General features: G+C 42.7%; 2 protein-coding genes across 2 annotated transcripts; both read right to left on the minus strand.

Annotated features, from left to right (window-relative positions):
- Positions 1–499: 499 nt before the first annotated feature.
- Positions 500–4,743, minus strand: LOC123408196 (transcription factor WRKY19-like). The gene is made up of 3 exons (XM_045101364.1): positions 4,225–4,743; positions 2,394–2,522; positions 500–1,262 (listed from the first exon to the last, which is right to left on the minus strand). Exons 1-3 carry the CDS (start codon positions 4,572–4,574, stop codon positions 614–616), a joined length of 1,128 nt encoding a protein of 375 aa, XP_044957299.1. The 5' UTR covers positions 4,575–4,743; the 3' UTR covers positions 500–613.
- Positions 4,744–7,594: 2,851 nt separating this feature from the next.
- Positions 7,595–18,653, minus strand: LOC123407458 (long chain acyl-CoA synthetase 4-like). The gene is made up of 19 exons (XM_045100592.1): positions 18,407–18,653; positions 18,167–18,230; positions 17,918–18,007; positions 15,754–15,810; positions 15,554–15,602; positions 14,815–14,891; positions 11,677–11,716; positions 11,492–11,586; positions 10,817–10,984; positions 10,610–10,720; positions 10,446–10,533; positions 9,864–9,930; positions 9,659–9,734; positions 9,426–9,543; positions 9,074–9,319; positions 8,844–8,983; positions 8,143–8,325; positions 7,938–8,057; positions 7,595–7,828 (listed from the first exon to the last, which is right to left on the minus strand). Exons 1-19 carry the CDS (start codon positions 18,532–18,534, stop codon positions 7,793–7,795), a joined length of 1,953 nt encoding a protein of 650 aa, XP_044956527.1. The 5' UTR covers positions 18,535–18,653; the 3' UTR covers positions 7,595–7,792.
- Positions 18,654–21,251: the final 2,598 nt, after the last annotated feature.

Consider the following 21,251-nt stretch of genomic DNA (forward strand, 5'->3'; position numbering starts at 1 on the left):
TTTTTGAAATATATATGTGGTGTATATGTGGTTTGTGCGTGCTGCGCGCGCTGCATTTTTGGGCACTGCTGGAGCGGCGCGCGCATAGCGCGGTTGCTGGAGCCAGCGTCTAATCCCGCGCTAAACCAGCCGAAACGCGCGCTGCAAACGCATTTTTTGGACGCGGCGCGAAGCGCGGCTGTTGGAGATCCTCTAACATCGTTGACAGTCTAGTCAGCCTGCACTTGGGAGTGCTTACTACGAGTACCTTTGTAAAGAAATATAAGACCGTTCAGATCACTTACAGAGGAGGAGTATGAAACTACTCCCTCCGTTTTAAAATTCTTGTTTTAGGTTTGTCTAGAAATGGACTCCCTCCATTTTAAAATTTTTGTTTTAGGTTTGTCTGAAAATGGATGTACCTAAATATCAAAACGTGACTACATACATTCATATCTTTACAAATGTAAAACAATTTTTTTAGAACGGATATCTAAACAAATGTAAGACAAGAATTTTGAGACGGAGGAAGTATTTTATAATGACACTTCTGGGAAATGGTGTTTTAAGTATACACAAGTAGATACCGAAACCTGAATAATCCGACTGTTTTGTTTTTCTACAGAATCATGCCTCAGTTCCTTGAGGCGTCTCCGTGTTGGCCATGGGAGGAGGAACGGTGTCCGAACATGGTGGGGTCGAACGGGAACGGCAGGTCGTGGTACTGGTACAGCGAGTAGTCGAAGCCGGCGGGGTCCGTGGCGGTGGTCGCCGCGGACACGACCTCGGCGAGCTCCGGCGAGTCGTGCGTGCCCAGCGCGCAGTGCGCCGCCGACACAGAGAAGTAGCCCGGCCCGGCCGCCGTCGTCGCGGCCGGCGAGGAGAAGGTCGCCGGGGAGAAGCAGCCACCGCCTTGCAGCTGCTGCTGCTGGCCACCTACCGAGTAGGAGTAGCCTGCTGCCGCGGTGTAGGGGAGCGACAAGGCGTCGTGGCCGTGGCCGTAGAAGGAGGCCGGCGGCGGTGGCCCGTCGGTGATCTCCACCTTGAGGCCGTTCCTGAAATTCTCGAGCAGCTGCATGTCCGCGTCCTGCTGCTGGCCGCCGCCGCCGTCGTGCGTGGCCGGAGGAGGAGGGGGAGGCACGGCGGCGCGGCGCTGCGCCTGGAGGCACGTGTGGGCGCCCTGGTACGTGACGTCGAACACGGCGAGGTCGGCGTCGGAGCGCTGCACCTGCCTCGTGGCGGCGCACCCCTGCGCGTTGCGGTACGTGCACCGGTAGTAGCCCCTGCATGCATGCGCCGCATATCCCCACCAGCCACCATCGCGTCAGTCAGTGTCACAAACTAGTCCGAAAATAAGTATCCAGATTTAGTATTAAGTTCGTATAAATTTTATACTAGCCAGCGATACTTATTTTAGAACAGGGTATATATTTTGGGCGTCATTACATAGCGGCGCCCCATGAGCGCCTTCCGGTGCGGCAGGCTTTCTTCGATGCATGCAAACTAATATACCAGCATGACGTGAGCAAAAATTCCTCTAATTCTGAATTTTTAAAAAGTTTTATCTCTTAAACTATAAATATAATTGACGATCCGCTTTCACTGTTGGCTTTCTCGTAACGAGATATTCGAAACTGGATCCCATATTAACATGTTTCAACAACTTTTTTTTCGTCGATAGTTGCCGGATTACTATTATTTAGTTGTTAGATTATGATCCACTTAGTAGCCACATTTAATTAACTTAGTTGTCAAAAAAGCTACATTTTAGTTGTCAGTTCCTAATAGTATCCGAGTTCCCATTTTTATTTCATACATCTTGCCACATAATTACACACCAATTGTCATTTAAATTGCGTTGACTTGGCCTTTTTGTTCTATAGCTTGTCAAAAGAATTACACACGGTTGTAAATTTTAATTGTCCACGGTGCTAGTTTTATTTTATGTAAGTCGCTAAAATAATTACACGCAATTACCAGAATTGTATGTTGTGCTTGCCTAGCAGATTAATTATGTTAAGTTTTCATGAATCTTGTCGTGTAGTTTATATCCAGTTAAATTTTTAATAATATAACATGTAGTCAACCTTGTTCTATAAAATAGAAGATGTGTGTCAGTTGTACAGAACAACCTTATATGAAAAAAGCATCATTGCCGTGTATAACTCTAGCAAATATGTTTCACATAAAAATAAGATATATTATAACAAAGTACTATTAATGTTCAGTATCACCAACACATGCTGAGCACTTGTAGCGCATAGGAGCACATGTTTGTAGCACGAATATCTATTCTATAATGACTTATAGTAAAATACTGTAGCAGGAAAGGGACAGAAGTGGAAAGGGAAGGAAGTAAAATTGTACGGCATCTAAATATTTACATTTATTTTCGCAAGATGAATTTTACGAACCTTGGGAATTTGGCGCCGAGTATGTCCTTTTGGCCGTACTTCCTCCAGCTGAACCCATCGTCCGGCGTGTACTCCAAATTTGCGTCGTCGGGTATACGGAACTTTTCGGTCCATCTTGGCAAGCCCTTCCTGTGTCATATCCAGGACCATGCAACTTCTTTTAGACTAATTCAAATGCTAACTAATGCCCAAGTGCTGGTTAGCTATATGTATGGCCAGGATAGATGCATTTCTCTCTTTGACCAAAACACCAAAAAACCACTTTGTTGCATTACTCTATGTCGCTTTCTAGTTTCCCTGTTCGAGCGGTTGGTTACCTTTCGTGACAAAAACCTCCATATCTCAGAACAGAATGGTTACTTAATTATCCACATATTTGAGATTTTTTTTCGTGAATACACAAAGGTCTTGTATCTCTTCATTGATAGAAGAAGAGTAGTAGTACATCATGTGATTACATCAACTACTCACCAAGCCATGTAACAAAACGGCATCGAAGTGAGCTAGGAGCATAACAGCCATGGGGTTTGCTCAGCCCTGATATTTGAGAAATTTAAAAGAGGAATGAAAACTTCCATATGAAAGACTGATAATCATTTGGATTGTGTATTTAGTTTCTTCTATGCTGGATTTATGTTTCCTGGCGACGACATCTTGACGGGGAACAAAAAAGTGCCACTAACTTCCATGAGATCTCTCCGCTCTTTAATTCTTGCTGGAACCACTACTAGTACTCCTTGTCAATTTGGCTATGCCATAATGATTTGGTTTTTGATTGGAAAAGGTTAACTAATGCCCTGTTTGAAACCAGTCAGATTATATAATCCACTTTTTATAATCTATTCTGTCTTCAGACAGAACAGATTATGTTATAGATTATAGAAACTAGATGGACAGATTATTAAAAACTCATAATATACTCTACCCCAGCTAAAATTAGATTATGAATTTCTAATGATCTCCCTTGTAAAGTTGGAGATAATTACATTCTTGTCACTGACACCCTCCTCTTTTTCTAAAGAAAAACAGAGGACAGACATGTCATTATGCAATGTAAAATCTGAATTACAGTTTATATAATCTGGACTCCAAACAATGCCCACCTAAATTATTTTTATAAACCAGATTATATAATCTATCTTCATAATTCAGATTATCATAATCTATTGTGGTTTCAAACAGGGCCTGACTCTATCATGCAGGTATTATTCTCTTGTAGTACAACTTGTTAATGTCATTGTCCATACTACAACTATCATAGCATAAGGCGTTGATGAACCACATAGCGCGAAGAGATTGGAAGAGCTCAACGGCAGCAAGTTGATATACTTGTCTGGATGCCTAGCATGCATGCAACTAGTTGCCCAGTGTCTTATAGAATCATGCTCCAGTCAACTCATACAAACATCAGAACTCATGGCGAATGGTGGTCAATATATTTCAATATGTATAACACTGTGTTACTTCTTTAATTACTGTGGCTTGTCGCAATTTTTTTTACCATGTTACTCCGTTTGGTCAACTTTGCCATAGCCAAACAATGTAGTAATAATCTTAACCCTATTGGGTGTGCACCACGTAGCTAGAGCAAAGGCTAAAGTAATAAAACTTTCAATTTTTTTTTTGAATACATGATCGCAAGTATTTCGAGCATGGATTTTTGAAGCATCGGCATGTGAAAAGAACATGAAGTGAGACACAAATATGTGAGCGTTTTCACTACCCTACTGGCTACTATCAGTGCTACTATAGCTGGGTAGCTCGCTCGACATCTCCGTAGGAAGTTAAAGACTAAAAGTGCACCGTGTATGGCCGACGATCGTGTACGCACCTTCTCTTGCAGACGCCATGGCCATGGCGCTCCTGCGCATGCGCCGCGTCCCTGCCGGCCATCCCGGCGCCGGCGCCCTCGTCGGCCGACCGCGGGGAGTCGCCGCCGGCCGCCTCGATGGCCTTGGCGACGGCGATGGCCTTGCCGAACGTGCACAGCAGCTGCCCGGCCACGCCCCGGCAGCACTCCGCCGCCGGCCCCCGCCCGAGCAGCTGCTCCTCGTCGCCGGCCGGCGGCAGCTCGCCGAGGAGCCGCCTGACCTGCGCCTCCCCGTCGGCCAGGATGGTCAGGAGCAGATGCATGCTATTGCCGTCCCCTCCTCCTCCTCCTCCTCCGCCAACGTCCTGCATGGCCAGCTAGCTCGATCGCCGGCAATGGCAGCTGGCTTTCAGCCGGGAAGGAAGCACGAGGAGGAATGCTATGCACCAAGGAAGGATCACGGCCGGCGAGTTGGAGTTCGAGGTCGAAGAAACCGAGGAGAGAAGTAGAGGAGGCGAGATCTGACGGTAGATCGACGACGATGATGATGTGGTGGTGGTGGCCACGGGCCGCTGGATCGCATATATATGCTTGCTGAGCCGAATTGCTGATGCAGTTGCGGCCGGTCATAATGTTTGACCCAGGGAAAGGGAGACCGAGTTTTTTCGGGCTGACCAGTCTCCCGTCCTCATGCATGCTTATCATCGTACTGCTGGCTGAGGAAACTGCTAGGTCCACCCGGGCAGAGAAAAGGGTTTCACGGCCGAAAAGCTTATTACTAGCAGCATAGCATCATCTTTGTTAGTGGAGTGTAAAATTCCAGGAATGTCTCTTGTACTTAGTGTGGACATTCTGCTACTTACTTGGTAAGGCGGATATATTCGCTACCCTAGACACAAATTTGAAGCTGTTTTTTTTTTCCTTTTTGACAATGAATTTGCTCAGAAATATCATGGGAATCGCCGTCGCAAGGGGAGGGGAAACCCATGAGGCCTCGTTTGATACGGGGGGATTCAGGAGGTTTGGAGAGGAAAATCCTCGAAAAGGTCAGAAACCCCACAGAACCTCGGGCGTCCATTTGGTAAGAGGGATCTGCTTAGCCGAATCCCCTCCGTTTCTCTTCAATCCCTTTCTATGCATGTGTTTCAGGTTCCTCCTTCACGGACTGATGGAAGCAAATCCCCGAGGATTTGAGAGGATTGGATGAAAGGAAGAAATTCATCAAATCCCCTCCTTTCCAAACCTCCCCAATCCACTTGTATCAAACAAAGCCTGGGAATGACATTATTCCCCCTGACCGGCCAGGGGAGCCTTCCATAAAAGTAGCATACGAATAGTTAAAAAATAAAATGAAGCATGGTGCCTAGTTTGGGAAAATAGCCAGTAAGGCGACGGGCTCAATGATAGCACGAAACCACTGCACAAAAATCGAATTTACCCCATAAGCTATCGTGGGTTGTGGCTTTGCTCCGTGTTGGTGGCATTCTGACGCTTCGTGGTGGCATGGTCTGTCATGGCTGTTGGGTTTTTGCATGATTATCCCTTTATCGATCATGTGGTTGATTTTTTTTTTGTTCGGTTGTCCCGTAATCAACCGTATGGTCGGTGTCTCCTCGCGGTTGTCCCTTAATCAATCGTGTGGTAGGTGTGTGTGTGTATGTATCGGGTTTTCTCTGGCTTATCCCACATCAACCGTGTAGTTTTCTTTTTTTAATGAAATGCAAGAATCCCTTGCCCCTTTTGAGGTGTTCTTGATAAAAAAAAGAGGCAAATTTATAAGTTTCCTAAAATTCCAAAAAAATGGTGGATGCTCGCAAGAGATGTAAGCCCAAAACTTTTTAATCCAATTTTGAAATACTCATGGAAAATATCAGGCGATGCCATGATTAGACTTTAGACGGTACCGCTGCACAAAACTCAGATTAAAAGTTTTCGAAAATATAAGATCAAAATTCCAGATACACATGGAGAAACAAACAAACAAAAAAGCAACAAAATTTTGCGCATGGTGTCATCTTATCATCCTTGCCCCTTTGTCATTTTTGACTACTAATTTGCTGGGAAGTAGCCGGGGAATCGTCGTCGCAAGGGGAACAGGGGAACCTCAAAACCATGAAAGCGACATGATTCGCCCGGACACCTGGTGCGCCTCAGAAAACAGCACCAAAATAGAAGAAATGTATATGTTCCTCCATGACCATGGCTGAAGCTGAAAGCTCGGCAGAGACGGTAGAATTAATGGGGTTTCAGCGGCGGTACGCACGCCCAGTCTCGCTTGCGACGGCGACGGGCTCCTCCCTCTGATAATTCCGCGTTGGCATTCACTCACTTGGTAGTAGCATTTGGACTGCTTTCTGGAAAGTTCGTCCATCAGTGGAGCTCAGAATGTTCAAAACTCGCACAGCACAGCGTTTGACTGCTGACCATTGATTCAACTCTCCCCCCCCCCCCCCCCCTCCTCTCTCTCCTACCTCCTTCACAGGTTTTTAGGACAATTTTTTTCTTTTCAAAACGGAAGCAAAAGATTTGCCTCATCCATTAAATAAGAGAAGAATAGAGTTTTACAAATGACCCATGATCACGGCCCGTCTATTACTCGCGTACAACAATAAACCCTAGTGTACTCATATACTCCCTTCGTCTTAAAATAAGTGACGCATATTCAGTACTAAATGAGTACAAATTTTGTACTAGATCAACGACACTTATTTTAGGACGGAGGGAGTATTTGATAGCAAAATGTTGATGCAAGTCATAAGAACTTACTCCCTCTCTACGAAAATACTTGTCGGGGGAATGGATGTATCTAGATGCATTTTAGTTCTAGATACATCCATTTATATTCATTTTTACGACAAGTAATTTCGGTCGGAGGTTTCCAGCGATGTTATATTTGCTACATACTCTCTTCGTCTGGACTCACTTGTCACAGAAATGGATGTATCTTACACGTATTTTAGTTTTTACGATAAGTAATTCGGGACGGAGAGAGTACTTCTTGTACTACTATTTTATTACTTATTAAAACTATGGTCAAAATTACCCAAAATTCTAGGGGCACTAGTGGTGAAATGATTGTATCGGTGTAAGGGTCAACAAAGACAGAGGAGAAGATTCGCAAGAACTGACCGAGAATCTTCAAGCCTGTCTCCGCGTATAGGGCAAGGAATTTAAGAATGAATGCGGGAGGGAGAGTGACGCCGGCGTCCTAGGCCTGCGCTGACGCCGGCCTGCTGACCGGAGAAGGCCGCACAGGCAACAGTCTGCCTATTTAATTTCTCAAAAAGAAAAAAGAAAGAAAGGCAAGTCTGCCAATCAGCAAGGAGAATACAGGGCACCGAATAGGATTCAGAGGGAGGGAATATTGGTTGTGTGAAAAACGTAGGCAGACTTCAACAACAAGCCTTGTATTAATTAACCCGGAGGGAATATCATTCTGTGAAAAACGTCAGCAACCATTGACAACAAAGTCTTGTATGTTAATTAATTTACATACACGCGCACAAGCACACGCACACACGAGGATTCCGTGGCGGAAGCGCCGAGGATCGAGAATCCGTTTCGCTGCTGTTCAGAGTGCCCGCTCTCTTTACTTCGAGCTTTTGTAGAGCGCGTCGATGGCTCCCTGAACAATTAATGGAATTATGCATCAGGCAAGGAAATTTGGAGAAAGAAAGGGGATGAGAAGCCGGAATAGGGGGGAATAGTGTGTGTGCTTGATCATGAGGTGTGACCTGGTAGTACTGGAGCATCTGAGGCCGTTTCTTCTTGTATGTCGGGGTGATGAGGTTGCGCTCCATGTCGAACGGCACCGCGTCGAGATGGACCGCCTTTATGAACTCGAACCCTTTCAGCTGGCAAAGGGGAAAACGCAGGCAAACATGTAAATACTAGCTGGAAACAAACATTGGTGGCCTGTAGATGGCTAAGGCGCCTTACCTTCTTCTCCTTTGCAGCCTTCGCGAGTTCTGCTATGAAGTGCTCTTTAGTCTTCGCGTTCTCGCATAGTTCTGCCAGGCTTCCAGCGATTCCGTTCTGTCCGGCCCAGTTCTCAAGAGCTTGTTGATTGGGGTTTATCACGGCGATAAGGAAAGATTCAAAGCTGTTCCCATACACCCATATCTGAAATTGATCGGCAGAAACATGAGAATTGACACAAATGGCGTATGAACTGGATACAGAAAATACCAAAAACATTATCTTTGTCTTGCATGCATGCCCCCCCCCCCTTTTTTTAATATATGTGCTCTGCGTAGTCTCTCAAATCATCGCAAGCAAAACGACAAGAGGAACACCAATGCCATATAGTTTTGAGAAGCCACTGTTTTCAGGGATTAGTATAGATGCATGTTTGGACCCAAAACTAATGACTGCTGCAGTGGTACTACGGTAAAAACTTATATTACTCAAGAAATTAACAAAAAAATCAAGAACATGTTATGGCATCAATAGTCATCACACTATACCAACTAACCAACTTGTCTTCAACTTCAGACTAACACTTCAATTACGTATATTCAAAATCAGGTGCCCTACACTATTCTTTCACCAAGCATATGGGCAGAAAAGTAGGACCTAACACAGTGAAGACAGAAATTCAGACAGTTACTTGCAAAGTGAATAATTGACTAGGTATTTACCGAATCAATCTCTGGAAGAACACCGTAGATATTCTCTAGATTTTCCACTGCAACATATTCTCCCTGTGAAAGCTTGAATATATTCTTCTTTCTGTCAATGATTTTCAAGGCTCCATTTGTTTGCCACTCACCAACATCCCCTGTACCATTATTCAACTCACAGTCATCATCTAAAATATAATAACTTATGATATCCATTGCCTCCAGTTGAAGTTAGGGATATAGCTAACCTGTGTGAAACCATCCATCAGTCAGGACTTCCCTTGTTAGGTCCTCTCTTTTGTAGTATCCAGAGAACAGAACACTTCCCTTTACGCATACCTCGCCACGAGGAATGCTAGCCAGAGCATCATAACCCATCTCTGAAACTGACTCAAGGCGAACGTCCATATGTGGAACTGGTGGGCCAACAGTCCCAACCATGGAAAATTCATTTGGTATGGCAGCAAAAGATCCCGCACAGGTTTCGGTGAGTCCTAAAATTGGAAAAAATAAATGGAATTACTCAAAGCTTTATTAGGAAGTGCTTCCGTCATCTAATGATATGCGCAATTCATCTGCAGACTTAAACAAGGTGCATACCATAGCCTTGAACAACATGTGCACATGTCACAACCCTCAAAAATTCTTCAACCGCCACAGCAAGAGGAGCGCCACCAGACACTATAATACGGATTTTTCCACCCAGCCTTTCTTTCACCTTAAAGATATAAGCAGTACGTTAGGACATAATATATAGACATAAAGTTGCATTGGCATATTAAATTCTATCTGATGAAGTATAAGGTTGGTTGCTCTTGAATGTCTAACTGTACCTTGCTGAAAATTAACTTGTCAAAGAATGGAGATGCCTTCTCATGTTTAATTCCTTTCTTCATGCTGTCTAGTTTCCTGATGATTCAATAACTACCAACTCAAAATTGTATCATGAATAGTTAAAGAAAATAGTATGTGGCTATAAATAAAATGATATGTGTACTTAGAAAAAGGGTTCTCAGTTATAATCATGTGCAAACTTACATCTTGTAACCAAGATTGAATAAGGTTTTCTTTAATATACCACCAGCAGAAATCTTGGTCGTAAGACCTACATAAAAATAATAATGCATCGAATATTAGGCAAAGTAAAAATAGACATTACATGTAATCTTCCATTGAAGCCGCCCGTTACATGATATCCATCTCTATGAAGTTTGATAGTCAGTACATCAACTAAAAACTTAAATAGGCTCTGTTTATTTCCTTTTGCAGATTTATTGATATTTTCAACCAAAACTTTTAAGTATGGTTTTCAGCAACTAGATCAATTGAAAGCTAAGGCATTGCCTCATTGGCGATATATTAAGATATTTTCAAATCTATAATGATGTAACCACAAGAACTCCTTTTATTAATGCATTTGGAGATAATGTAACAAATATAAAATAATATCTGAACATGTTCACGTCACTGATAGAAGAAAGCCAGAGTTGACAGAAACTTGTGCAGTTATTACTTCTGTAACAAGTTATGCAATCAACGAAAAGTGCTTTATCCAAATGACACAATAATGGATTTTGTGTAAATATCTAACTACGTTAACAGTTAACATCTAGAGTTTACCTGAATATATTCTGTCGAGTACACGTGGAACAGCACAAAATACTGTTGGTCTTAGTGCTGCAATATCGTCAACCAACAACTTGACATCCTACAGATGCATGCCACTAATTTCAGTATGAACCCGTTGAATACTTCAAGGTAAATAGAGTATTCACAAAGCATACCCCACGCCAAAATCCGATTCTCGATCCATGAGATATAAACACTTCCTCAAACATTCTATCGAAGACATGAGCTAGTGGAAGATATGACAAATAAACATCGTCTTGATTAAACTGCAAACACAAAGTGGAAATCAAACAGCATTACTGTGAGATTCACCAAATCACGTGTGTATTTCATTATGAAATGTGTTGGGATTATATACTTACAGCTTCGCCAATAGATTGCACTACAGAATCAGCACCAGCCAGGTTAATAAGAAGGCTTTCATTTGATATCATAACACCTTTAGGGTCTCCTGTTGTTCCACTTGTGTACATAATCGTGCAGATGTCGGATTTCTTCTTTTCAGGAAGATCAACAGGTTCATCTCCACCCTATAAACATGTCAGGCGCACAAGCTTATGCTACTGTATAACTCGGAAACCTTGCATTATGAGTGAAATGAACTACAGTTCAGTATTTTCAACTAGAGTACAAGACAGTCTGAACTATTTCAATAATAAAGGACCAAGAGTATTCACAAAATTTACATTCTTGGTTGTGCAATATATACTGTTATAACAACCATGCAAGACATATAGGTAACTAATATGTCACGTTTAATATGATATAAGTAAAGTTAACTTCAGGGTTTTGCAGGGGATATTGAAGATCTTATGAGGAAGCACTTAGATCTATACAAAAAGAGTCATAAATCATATGTCATGTCTCATATCCATTTGGAGATAGGGCACACAACGGCAAGTTAAATGTATCAAATAATACAAAAATAAGATAATTTACATTGCATGATTTTCTTAAAATAAAGATTGTTGTGAAGCGCTTCTTTCCATAACTTGTACCAAAACACCTAAAGAAGCTAGCTGAAGACGAAATCTCACCATGACCAGGAATTCCTCCCATGAGAAAATGGACAGCCCATGGTTTTTAGCTTCCTCTTTTTGATCATTTGTGACTGCTCCGAAGCTGACGATTGCTGAAAATGAGTTAACAACAGAACCGATGTGAAATCCACAGTCACAAACCATCTAATTGATCGATACCGCTTATTGTTGCAAGAACTTACTTTTCAGGTACTTTGAAGTGGCATGGCAGGTTTTCAAGAGCTGCCATAATTGAAAGCATCAGCAAACAGGGGACTGTAAAGTCTCAAGCAAATACTAGTAAACTTATCCAGAATTATGTTTTTTCGAGACTATACTGCAGAACAGATCGCCTGATCTGTGAGGATAAAGATAATTGAGAAAAAAATGCTTCCATTGGACAGAAGCGAGACCTCTCTGCGGGATCACTGACGATGAATCAGAGAACTAGCAATCTAAATAAGAACTAGCCCAGCCTAGGACCTGCGGAGTTCACCCCGCCGTGGCGCGGCGGGGGAAGCCCGGGAATCGCCTGTAGCGAGGCCATCGCACTCGCCTCTCTCGCGGGACGGACCGCCGTGCCGCCATTGGGACGGGGCGGCGCCTCCCGCTGCAAATCTCGAGCAGTGATTCGCCGGGGAAGGCCTGGCGGCGGCCGGCGGAGATACACCGGTGTTCGCCCTCCCGATCTGCACGGCCGAGAGGACCTTACTGGGCCGGGCTGAAGTAAGGGGCCGAAAGGGAGAGATGTGCTTGATTAACCAGCCCGTGTAAAATTGCCCCATTCCTCCTCTTTCCACATCTCTCAAAGACTATAAAATTAATACAGATTGGTAGCATGGATCTTTAAACCAGGTTTATTTGTGTAAAACTTCTCAGATTTGATATTCATTGCGGGCCAGTTGTGCATGCTGAAAATACAATAAATTTGGGATAAATTTGACCTAGCATAGTAGTGATGCTCTTTGTTTGAAACTTATAGCAAAAGGGCCCATGCGTTGCAACGGGAGAAAGAAATACCACACGGCACACGCTCTTAATTTATAAAAAATGTCTATAATTTAAGAATTTATAGTTACGATACAAATAAAGATGGTCTTATCCTACAAAAATGCAATTTAAAATTTCACAGGTCTTCTATTTTAACACGGCTTGCATGTAGATTAAATACGTACAAAGAATCAGTCAAGTGACCTTCAGTTTCATCTCTAATCCTGATTTTGTTGACGTGTTCATCCCCAACCCGGATGAGTACCGATATGAAAGAAAGACGAATAATGACTTATTTATTAAGATTGCACCCTAGATAGTATTTTTATTAAACGTTTAACAGATAAAATAATATCATATTTAAATTCTACATATTTTTCTAATCAAATTTCATGTATAATATGTTAAATTTGGAGTTACGGTTTAAAAGATATGAGTATTTAAAAAAATATTTAATATGTACTACGAGTTTAATGTCATAAACAGTAAGGGTTTTTTTTGTAAAATCATCTCGATGGGTTTTTCGACGGAAGCGATAGCCTCTTTATTATTATTAGCAAAAGGGCCCGTGCGTTGCAACGGGAGAAAAAAAAATACCACACGCTTTTAATCTTTTTATAATCATTTTGATTTATTAAAATAATAAGCTAACTAACTAATGTAGTGAGTCCTATCCTATTTTATTAAGAAATCAACCCATCCATTGTTAATTCCATCATGATGAAAAATTGAGCGGGACAAGCAAAGCAAAACAAAGAGACTAAGTGAATTGATCAATGGACTGCTATCTTATTTCACTCGTGGGGTAGAGAATGTGGGATCAGATGACAAACTGAAGGTGGTGTTCCTTTCTTTGTCTCTACAACAATACAATCTTACATTCAATACATTCATTCTTCAGCAAACAAATCCCCACAAAACAAAATTTCTTGCCGGTGCTTGGCACACGGTTGGAGGCATGGGGAGGGGATCTCACCAGATGATGAGTTCCTGCCGGAGGAGGGGATACGATGAGGCGAGCAAGGGTTAGGCGCCTCTATTTGGCCATAAGGAGTCGCCGTTGCCGCACCATAACCCCGGAGTTCCCCGTGTAAGCCATGGAGGTCCGCATCCACCTGCAAGTACTTCGCTCCGCCACGCCTTATCCGCGCGCCGCCACCGTTCTGCATCGAGCAGACACATCATCCCCAATCACTGTAGCTGTCGCGTTGATTTGATCCAGAAGCTGTGCTCGAGCGCCGAAACGGGGGCAGCAAGCGGGCAGAGGTACGGCCGCGGAGGCGGGTCGGTTGAGATCGACAACAATGGTGGTTGAGGTCGGCCGCGGCGGCGAGTGGTGTGGCAGCGGCCTGGGCACAGGTCAGGGTGGACCAGGGGCAACGCGATGCGCTCGAGCGCCGCAACGGGGACAGTGAGTGGGGAGAGGTACGGCCGCGGAGGGCGGGTGGGTTAAGAACAACTGCGGTGGTGGTTGAGGCCGACCGCGGCGGCGAGTGGTGTGGCGGCGGCCTGGGCACAGGCCAGGGTGGCCCAGGGTCGACGGGAGGAGGCAATGCGTACGGGTATAATTTTTGCAGCGAATCTTTTTTCTTTTGCGTTGCAGATAAATGATGGAGCGCGGGTGGAACAACAAAAATTACAGGAGCTTTTTTACAAAAATGCCGCGGTGGGTTTTTTGACGGAAGCAATAGCCGCATTATTATTATAGCAAAAGGGCCCATGCGTTGCAGCCGGAGAAAGAAATACCACATGCTCTTAATTTATAAAAAAAGGTCTATAATCTGAGAATTTGTAGTTACGACACAAATAAAGATGGTCTTATCCTAAAAAATGCAGTTCAAAATTTCACAATGCAGTTCAAAATTTTACAGGTCTTCTATTTTAACACGGCTTGCATGTAGATTTAATACGTACAAAGAATTAGTCAAGTGACCTTCAGTTTCATCTCTAATCCTGATTTTGTTGACGTGTTCATCCCTAATCCGGATGAGTACCGGTATGAAAGAAAGACGAATAATGACTTATTTATTAAGATTGCATCCTAGATAGTTTTTTTGTTAAACGTTTAACAGATAAAATAATATCATATTTAAATTCTACATATTTTTCTAATAAAATTCCATATATAATATGTTAAATTTAGAGTTACGGTTTAAAATATATGAGTATTTTAAAAAAACATTTAATATATATACTACGAATTTAATGTCCTAAACAGTAAGTTTTTTTTTGTAAAATCACCTCGGTGGGTTTTTCGACGAAAGCGATAGCCTCTTTATTATTAGGTAAAGATATAGTTAAAGATTAATGTAGTGATGAAATTGCATCCGACTAAGTGGCCACGTTGGTACCTCCCCAATCTTCTTCTCTTCCACAAAAGCAATAAGGAGTTCGGCATGGCAGGTGATGAATTCCACCGCATTGGCACCTGAACAAAAAAGAGACCATTAGCCAGATCCGGTCTTGATTAAACTTGCGCCTTTGCTAGTCGTGCACGGATTTGTATAGGGGGTCGTAGATCAGATAGGCTTTGTATTAGGATAGTTAGGTTTTTGATGGACTGGATTCGAGTTCGAGTCAAAGTAGGTTTGGATCGTCGGATTGAGATGGAGATTACAAAGTGCTTGTTATCCCCCCCTTTTTTTTGCCTAGAGTGTAATTACATGCCCAAGTAGAAAATAAGTCATATTATATTTGTATTCCACATGGTGTGGAGAAAAGAAAATACAAGATAATCCCTCCGTTTCTTTAGTTCACACATTAGGTTTGTCAACTTTTTTAAGTTTGATCAAGGGTATAGAAAACAAATGCAAACATTCACAATACCAAATACATATAATTATACCCATGATCAAATATATTTTAATATCTTATTTATTTGTTATTGTAGATTTTGAGAATCTTTATTATAAAGTTGGTCAAATTTCACAAAGGTTTGACTTGAGAAAAAATTAAAATGCAAAGGAAAAGGAAACAGAGGGAGTACTTACTAATACATTTTATTCTCGACGAAAAAAAAATCTTCTAGCAAGTAACAACTAATTTCTAGGGTTTAAAAGTGGTTTGTTAGACGTGGCATACTCTACGTACCAAGAGTGTCGTAGAGAGGCACACAACAAACTCCAAGGGCATTGCAAGCCTGCAGTATATGGTGGAATTAGTTGGAAAGCTAGACAAAAATATATGTACATACAATATTCATATGACAGTATTGCAGTATTTCCCCCCTACAAAATCATATAATGGGGATAAAGATTGTTTAGGTGAGGGGTGATTAAGTAAAGATTTACCTCCATGCTGATGATCCATTCCGGACAATTTGCACCGTAGATGCCAACACGTTCACCCTGAAATTAATTAGTATGCACATCACCTTATTTCCACTTTCTTGTGAGGATATGATGGTATCAAAGGATTCAGAAGATAGTAGGAACGGGTGTTAAAACGTCTTAAGTTATACTTTTTGTGTACCTAAATAATTGTTATTGGAGAGAACTATACTAGTTTTCTTCAACTATATGGCCACTGCTACGAATCATCGGGATGATTTCTCTAAGAAATCATCCGGCTGGGTAGCCGTTCGATCAACACGCATGCATCGTTGGATCACAGTAATGACAGGCAACAGTAAGGCGTGTGGCCGCTTTGACGCAGTGCTGCTGCATCTCGGCCGAACTTCCCGCTCCAGCTCTCATGGCGCACGCCCGGCGGCCGGCAAAAGCTCCAACGTAGCATCCATGCCATCTGACGCTTCACTGCAGCTCCGACGACGCTTCATTGCAGCTGCGCACCGGCTCGGCGGTGCTCCAATGCAGCAACGGCGGCTCGTCACGTCTCCTGCGACGTTCCATTGCCGCACCGCACTGGCGCGGGGAAGCTCCAACGCAGCACCGACGACCCATCGCAACTCCGGTGATGCTTCATTGGAGCGCGACACCGACATCGCGGGCTCCATCGCAACTGATGCCGGCGGAGCTTCACCGCAACGCCACCCCCATGCATGGATGCTGCTTCATCCCAGCACCGGCTGCCCCTCGTCGTGCTCCATCCCAGCATTGTTGCTATGGAAGGAAAAAAAGGAAGAAGATGACAAGGAGAATGAGTGGAGGAGAGAGCGCTGAAAAGGATAAGGTGGAAAGGAAAGAGGTGGATGAAGGGGGCACGTCAGGAGTCAATGATCCGGCTGATTTTTGGGTAAAATATGTCGGTTGATTCAAAATGTTTTTTATAATTATTTAGGTACAGAGGGAGTATGAGAGGGAGTATGACAAAGGAATAACATTCCGACTTTTTCAAAAAAGGAAAAAAGAGTTACGTTCGGACAACCCGAGTGTTGTTTTAGTCAAACACAAATAAGTTAGTTGGCATGAAATGGAAAACGAATATGATAATCAAAAGGATCGGGGGGTGGGAGATGCGGCATCTATAGCGCAATCAGCTGGATCGGACTGGTCAACTCCTGGAGCTAGCGTATGAGCTGGTCAGACTTGAGATGGTTCTAAACTTGTAATGAAGACTAGACTATTCCATGGAAGAGAAAACTTCAAGGGTGGACTTTCTTCGCATCCAGACTGCAGGCCATATCCATGTGACAGTGGTTGTATATTTTGTAGCATTTGGTTGTAATTCATGCCAGCTTATATATACTGGAAGAGATAAGCATCTCTCATCCTTTTGTTAAAGCCAAAAAAGGTGCTAAACACTATTAGCAGTTATTGGCTGATGATGCACCCCATCACCTCCATCCGTACGCAACATAGTTTTAAATAGCTCGTTGTAGCCCCGCTATAGCCTTTTCAGCAAGGTGCCGCTAAATGGTATCATATACAAATATGCCGTTATAGCCCGTTATAGCTTCGCTATTTAGAGGCTCGCCGCTATTTGCCGTAGCCCACTATTTAAAACATTGGTACGCAAGTTATAGTAATAAAACACTTGCAGAGTTGCTACCCAACAAAAAGAAAATCTCATCATGAGACTATTAACCGGAGGAGTATTTCAACCTGAATTATGTTGGTGGTGAGCGGCATGTCCGGAATTATTACTTAGCTGATGATTTCGTCAACAGCTTGTTAAATTTGTCAGCTGTGGAGAGGAGCTTGATCGTGGTGCAACCGGGCTCCAGCTAGTTAACCGACTATACGAGCAAGCTAGCTAGGCACGCGATATGATCATATAAGCATATTATACACCCACTAACGAACTGTATTGGTAATTATTAGTTTATTACTACCTGCTGCTACTACTTAATAATTAATTATATGATTCCGGAGGATCAGGATCAAGCGCAGTGCTTGGGATTTTTTTCTATCCCCCCATGTTGAATCGATGCATGAGTAGTTGACCATCGATCGATATCTGATTGCCCAAAGTTTTAGCCGGCTTAACATCGTGATGATAACTGAGTCTACATCATCACGGTCATGATCAACCCGTGTGTACGCACGCACGCACCTGTCTGACTCCGGACTTGCTCATGGAGGCGGCGAGCTTGATCACGACGTCGCAGACTTCCCTGTAAGTCATCCAGGCGTAGTCGCCGGCCTGCATGCCGTGTAAGAAGGAGTCAACAACGAGATGCATGATGAGCTCGACGGTTTTGATCCAGTTGATGCAGGCTCCATTGGTCCAAGCTGGCGGAGGGAATTGACACGGGCTGTCCAGCTAGTTGAAATGAGATATGCTAGAAGAAGAAGTACGTACCTTGCCGTCGACGACTGGCCGGCGGCCGAGCATCGGGTTGCTGGGGTACTTCTCCACGGAAGCGCTGCAGGGGTTGGTCGCACAAGACATGTTATTAGATCGAGAGACGAAGCTTCGGGAAACAGACCGGAATGAACCCATGCATGGAGCATGCATGCATGCGCCGGTCGCCATGGATGGAATGGATTTCGAGCGTGTGTCCGGCGAGGCGTGGGATGGGAAGCAGGATTGGTGGCTCACCAGAAGAGGTCCCAGAGGCAGTCGACGCCGGGCGGCGTCTGCAGCAGGCCGGCGTCCTTGGCCAGCACGTTCCGGTACGACGGCCCGGCGTTCCCCTCCGCGCCGCCCGACTCCACCAGGAACTTCATCGCCTCCGCTCCGACGGTCGAGGCGACGACGGCTGTGCGAGACGAGAGCGAAGGAAGAAAAGTAGGGGATGGGAGAACGGAGAATGGTAGCTGCTGACAGGATGCTGGAATAGACAGAGACAGAGAGATGGGAAGTAGGAGTAGTATATATATATATATAGAGAGAGAGAGACGTTGGGAGACGTGCTGGAAGCTGTTGCAAGTTGCAGCTAGTCGTCCAAGACTAAATCTCTGGAAATTAATTATATTCGTACATACACGAGGCCCAGCAACCCGCCCGCGTTAGTTCATCATTAGTGAAGTACTCCATTCGTAAACTAATATAAAAGCGTTTAGATCACTATTTTATTTATCTAAACACTTTTATATTAGCTTAGAGAGGGAGCATGTTCTAGGGCGGAAACTAGGCATGTACTCCTATATTACTAGGAAAAGAACAGATACCGTTAAGATACGGCAAAGTGGGATTGGATGGCGACGTGGTGTGTGTGTGTGTGTGTGTGTGTTTTGCGGGTAAATGTGTTGTGTGTTTGACTATGCACCATGCACATGTGGCGGATAAGAAAGAAGGACCGCACAAGATCAGCTGGTCGACGCATTTTCATTTTCTGTACAAGATCACCACACTGTCAGGTTTGATTTGGAAATCGGTTTCGAAGTTTGGTTGGGACATCTTGTCAAAAAAAATAAAAAAATAAATCGACGCTGGCTTCTGATGAATCCTGTTAGGAGAGGTCGCGGCCCGCGGGCACCCCCTGCCGCTGCCTCGGATGCAGCCATCAGCCATGACATGCCTTTACATTTGGGATCACGGCAAGTTAATAGTAGTACGATGATGTAGGCCAAGGGGGGCGTTGACTTGGCACAATATTAGCCCGCTTCACAACAAAGCAAGTAGGAGTAGATGAATATTATTAGGCTCTGCTTCGAAAGAATGCAATCGCATGTCGCCGCTGTTTATATCCATCGGGACGACTCAATTGAATTTCTTTGGGAGAAGTATATATAGAACTCAAGGCAATATGCATGACGAATAAAATTGGAGCATATTAATCAAGCAATCAGGATTTCCTATTCCGTGCTTAGGTGTTGGATGAACCTCCTATTCAACGCCAACAGATGTTAAATACAGAAATTCCATCTGAAAGCCAGGGCAATAATCCAGCCCACTTTACTGTGAACAGTATTTTTCACTTTGGTTTTAAGTTGCTTTTTCTCAAATTTTGTTTTTCACCGAGCTAGATATTTAAAAACCTATTGAAATGTAAAATATTTTTTTGAAAGTTTTCCAGCAAGTGTTTCAATAAAAAATCCATTATATATTAAAAAACCACTGTATATTAAGTAAATATATATTTCGTACTAGAAAATATTCATCTTATATTTAGAGAAAAGTGCATTGTACATTAAAAAATATATTACCAAAAACTCTAGTGCGAATTCAAAAATGTTCATCATATATTAAAGTATTTTACACCATGCATTAGAAATTGTTCATCGGGTATTAGAAAATAAATAGTATTTTCTAAAACAAGACCATAACAGAAAATAAAAATAAAAATACACTTGAAAAATGCCACCCAATTGGGTCGACCCAACTCGGCTTCTCGACACCTGAACAGGATTTACAGGGTTGGATACCGACAATGCGCGTCCCCGTGGTCTATGTGGGCCTACACAATGCGGTATTTTTTGAAAGTATTTTTTTTGCTATTTAGTGTTTTTTTCTTATGACTATCATGCTCAATCCCGTTCATTTTGCTCTTTCCTTTTATTTTTTAGTTGTTCTTCTAGTACACAAAAATATTTTATTTATTTTTATTTTTTATTTTACTTTCTCTAATTTTGTACTCCCTCCGTACCATAATATATGACGTTTGAGCAGTTCATTTAAGCTGCTAAAACGTCATATATTATGGTACAGAGGTAGTAGTCCATAACCTTATTTTATGTTAAAGTATCAAAAATATTGACTTACATGTGTAACGACTTTTTTAAACCAGGAGAGCAATTTTCATATTCTATGATACAATGTTTTAATTAAAGTTTTTATTATGGGAAATTATAAAGAAAAGCGCATACCACAACTCTCCCATGCAGCGGCTCGCGCAGCCCCATGCGCATGTAAAAATCTTCCACCTCATGCTAACATCATTGCAATAAATGCTTTTTTGAACTTTTAAAATGATTTATCTCACAGATTAATAATTTTATTCAAGATTCGTTTTCATCGTTAGTTTCGTCTCGATTAGACCTTCAAAATAAGATCCCATGTTGACATGTTTCGTTGGTTTTTTTCCGTCATTTCTAGTTGCCACATTTATGTCATCATAGTTGTCATCTTACGGATTTGTAGATCTCGTCGCGAAAAAGTCAGTGGTGAAAGCGGATCATTAATTGAATTAACGGTTTTGTAGATAAAACTTTTTAAATTTCAAACATTGAAGGAAATCTTGATGACGACATTGCATGCATGCATGATAAAGAGAGGGGAATTTACGGCTGCCTATCCAAGCTGTTTAAAGTAATGAGTATGCAACTAGAGAAACATACAATTTTACATGCATGCTAATATTCCATTAGCTAGGCCGCCGCACCGAAAGACCTAGGTGTAGCTCCGCTCTGTAGTGTGGTCCTTTTATTATTCATGAATTTTTTTATATTTGTGGATAGTTTTAAAATTTAGAGTAACTTTTTGAAGTAATACGAATATTTGA

Source organism: Hordeum vulgare, chromosome 7H (genome assembly GCF_904849725.1).
Source record: "Hordeum vulgare subsp. vulgare chromosome 7H, MorexV3_pseudomolecules_assembly, whole genome shotgun sequence".
In the NCBI taxonomy this organism is placed as follows: Eukaryota; Viridiplantae; Streptophyta; class Magnoliopsida; order Poales; family Poaceae; genus Hordeum; species Hordeum vulgare.

What these genes read in the sequence shown, in the direction of transcription:
- LOC123408196 (XM_045101364.1), bottom strand. Translation starts at nt 4,574, where the DNA reads ATGCAGGACGTTGGCGGAGGAGGAGGAGGAGGAGGGGACGGCAATAGC. An exon ending in CATGGCGTCTGCAAGAGAAG is followed by an intron (nt 2,523 to 4,224) that starts GTGCGTACACGA and finishes GATATGACACAG; the next exon opens with GAAGGGCTTGCCAAGATGGA. An exon ending in CTCGGCGCCAAATTCCCAAG is followed by an intron (nt 1,263 to 2,393) that starts GTTCGTAAAATT and finishes GCATGCATGCAG; the next exon opens with GGGCTACTACCGGTGCACGT.
- LOC123407458 (XM_045100592.1), bottom strand. Translation starts at nt 18,534, where the DNA reads ATGAAGTTCCTGGTGGAGTCGGGCGGCGCGGAGGGGAACGCCGGGCCG. An exon ending in GCAAGTCCGGAGTCAGACAG is followed by an intron (nt 15,811 to 17,917) that starts GTGCGTGCGTGC and finishes AATTAATTTCAG; the next exon opens with GGTGAACGTGTTGGCATCTA. An exon ending in AGATGCTCCAGTACTACCAG is followed by an intron (nt 7,829 to 7,937) that starts GTCACACCTCAT and finishes TTAATTGTTCAG; the next exon opens with GGAGCCATCGACGCGCTCTA.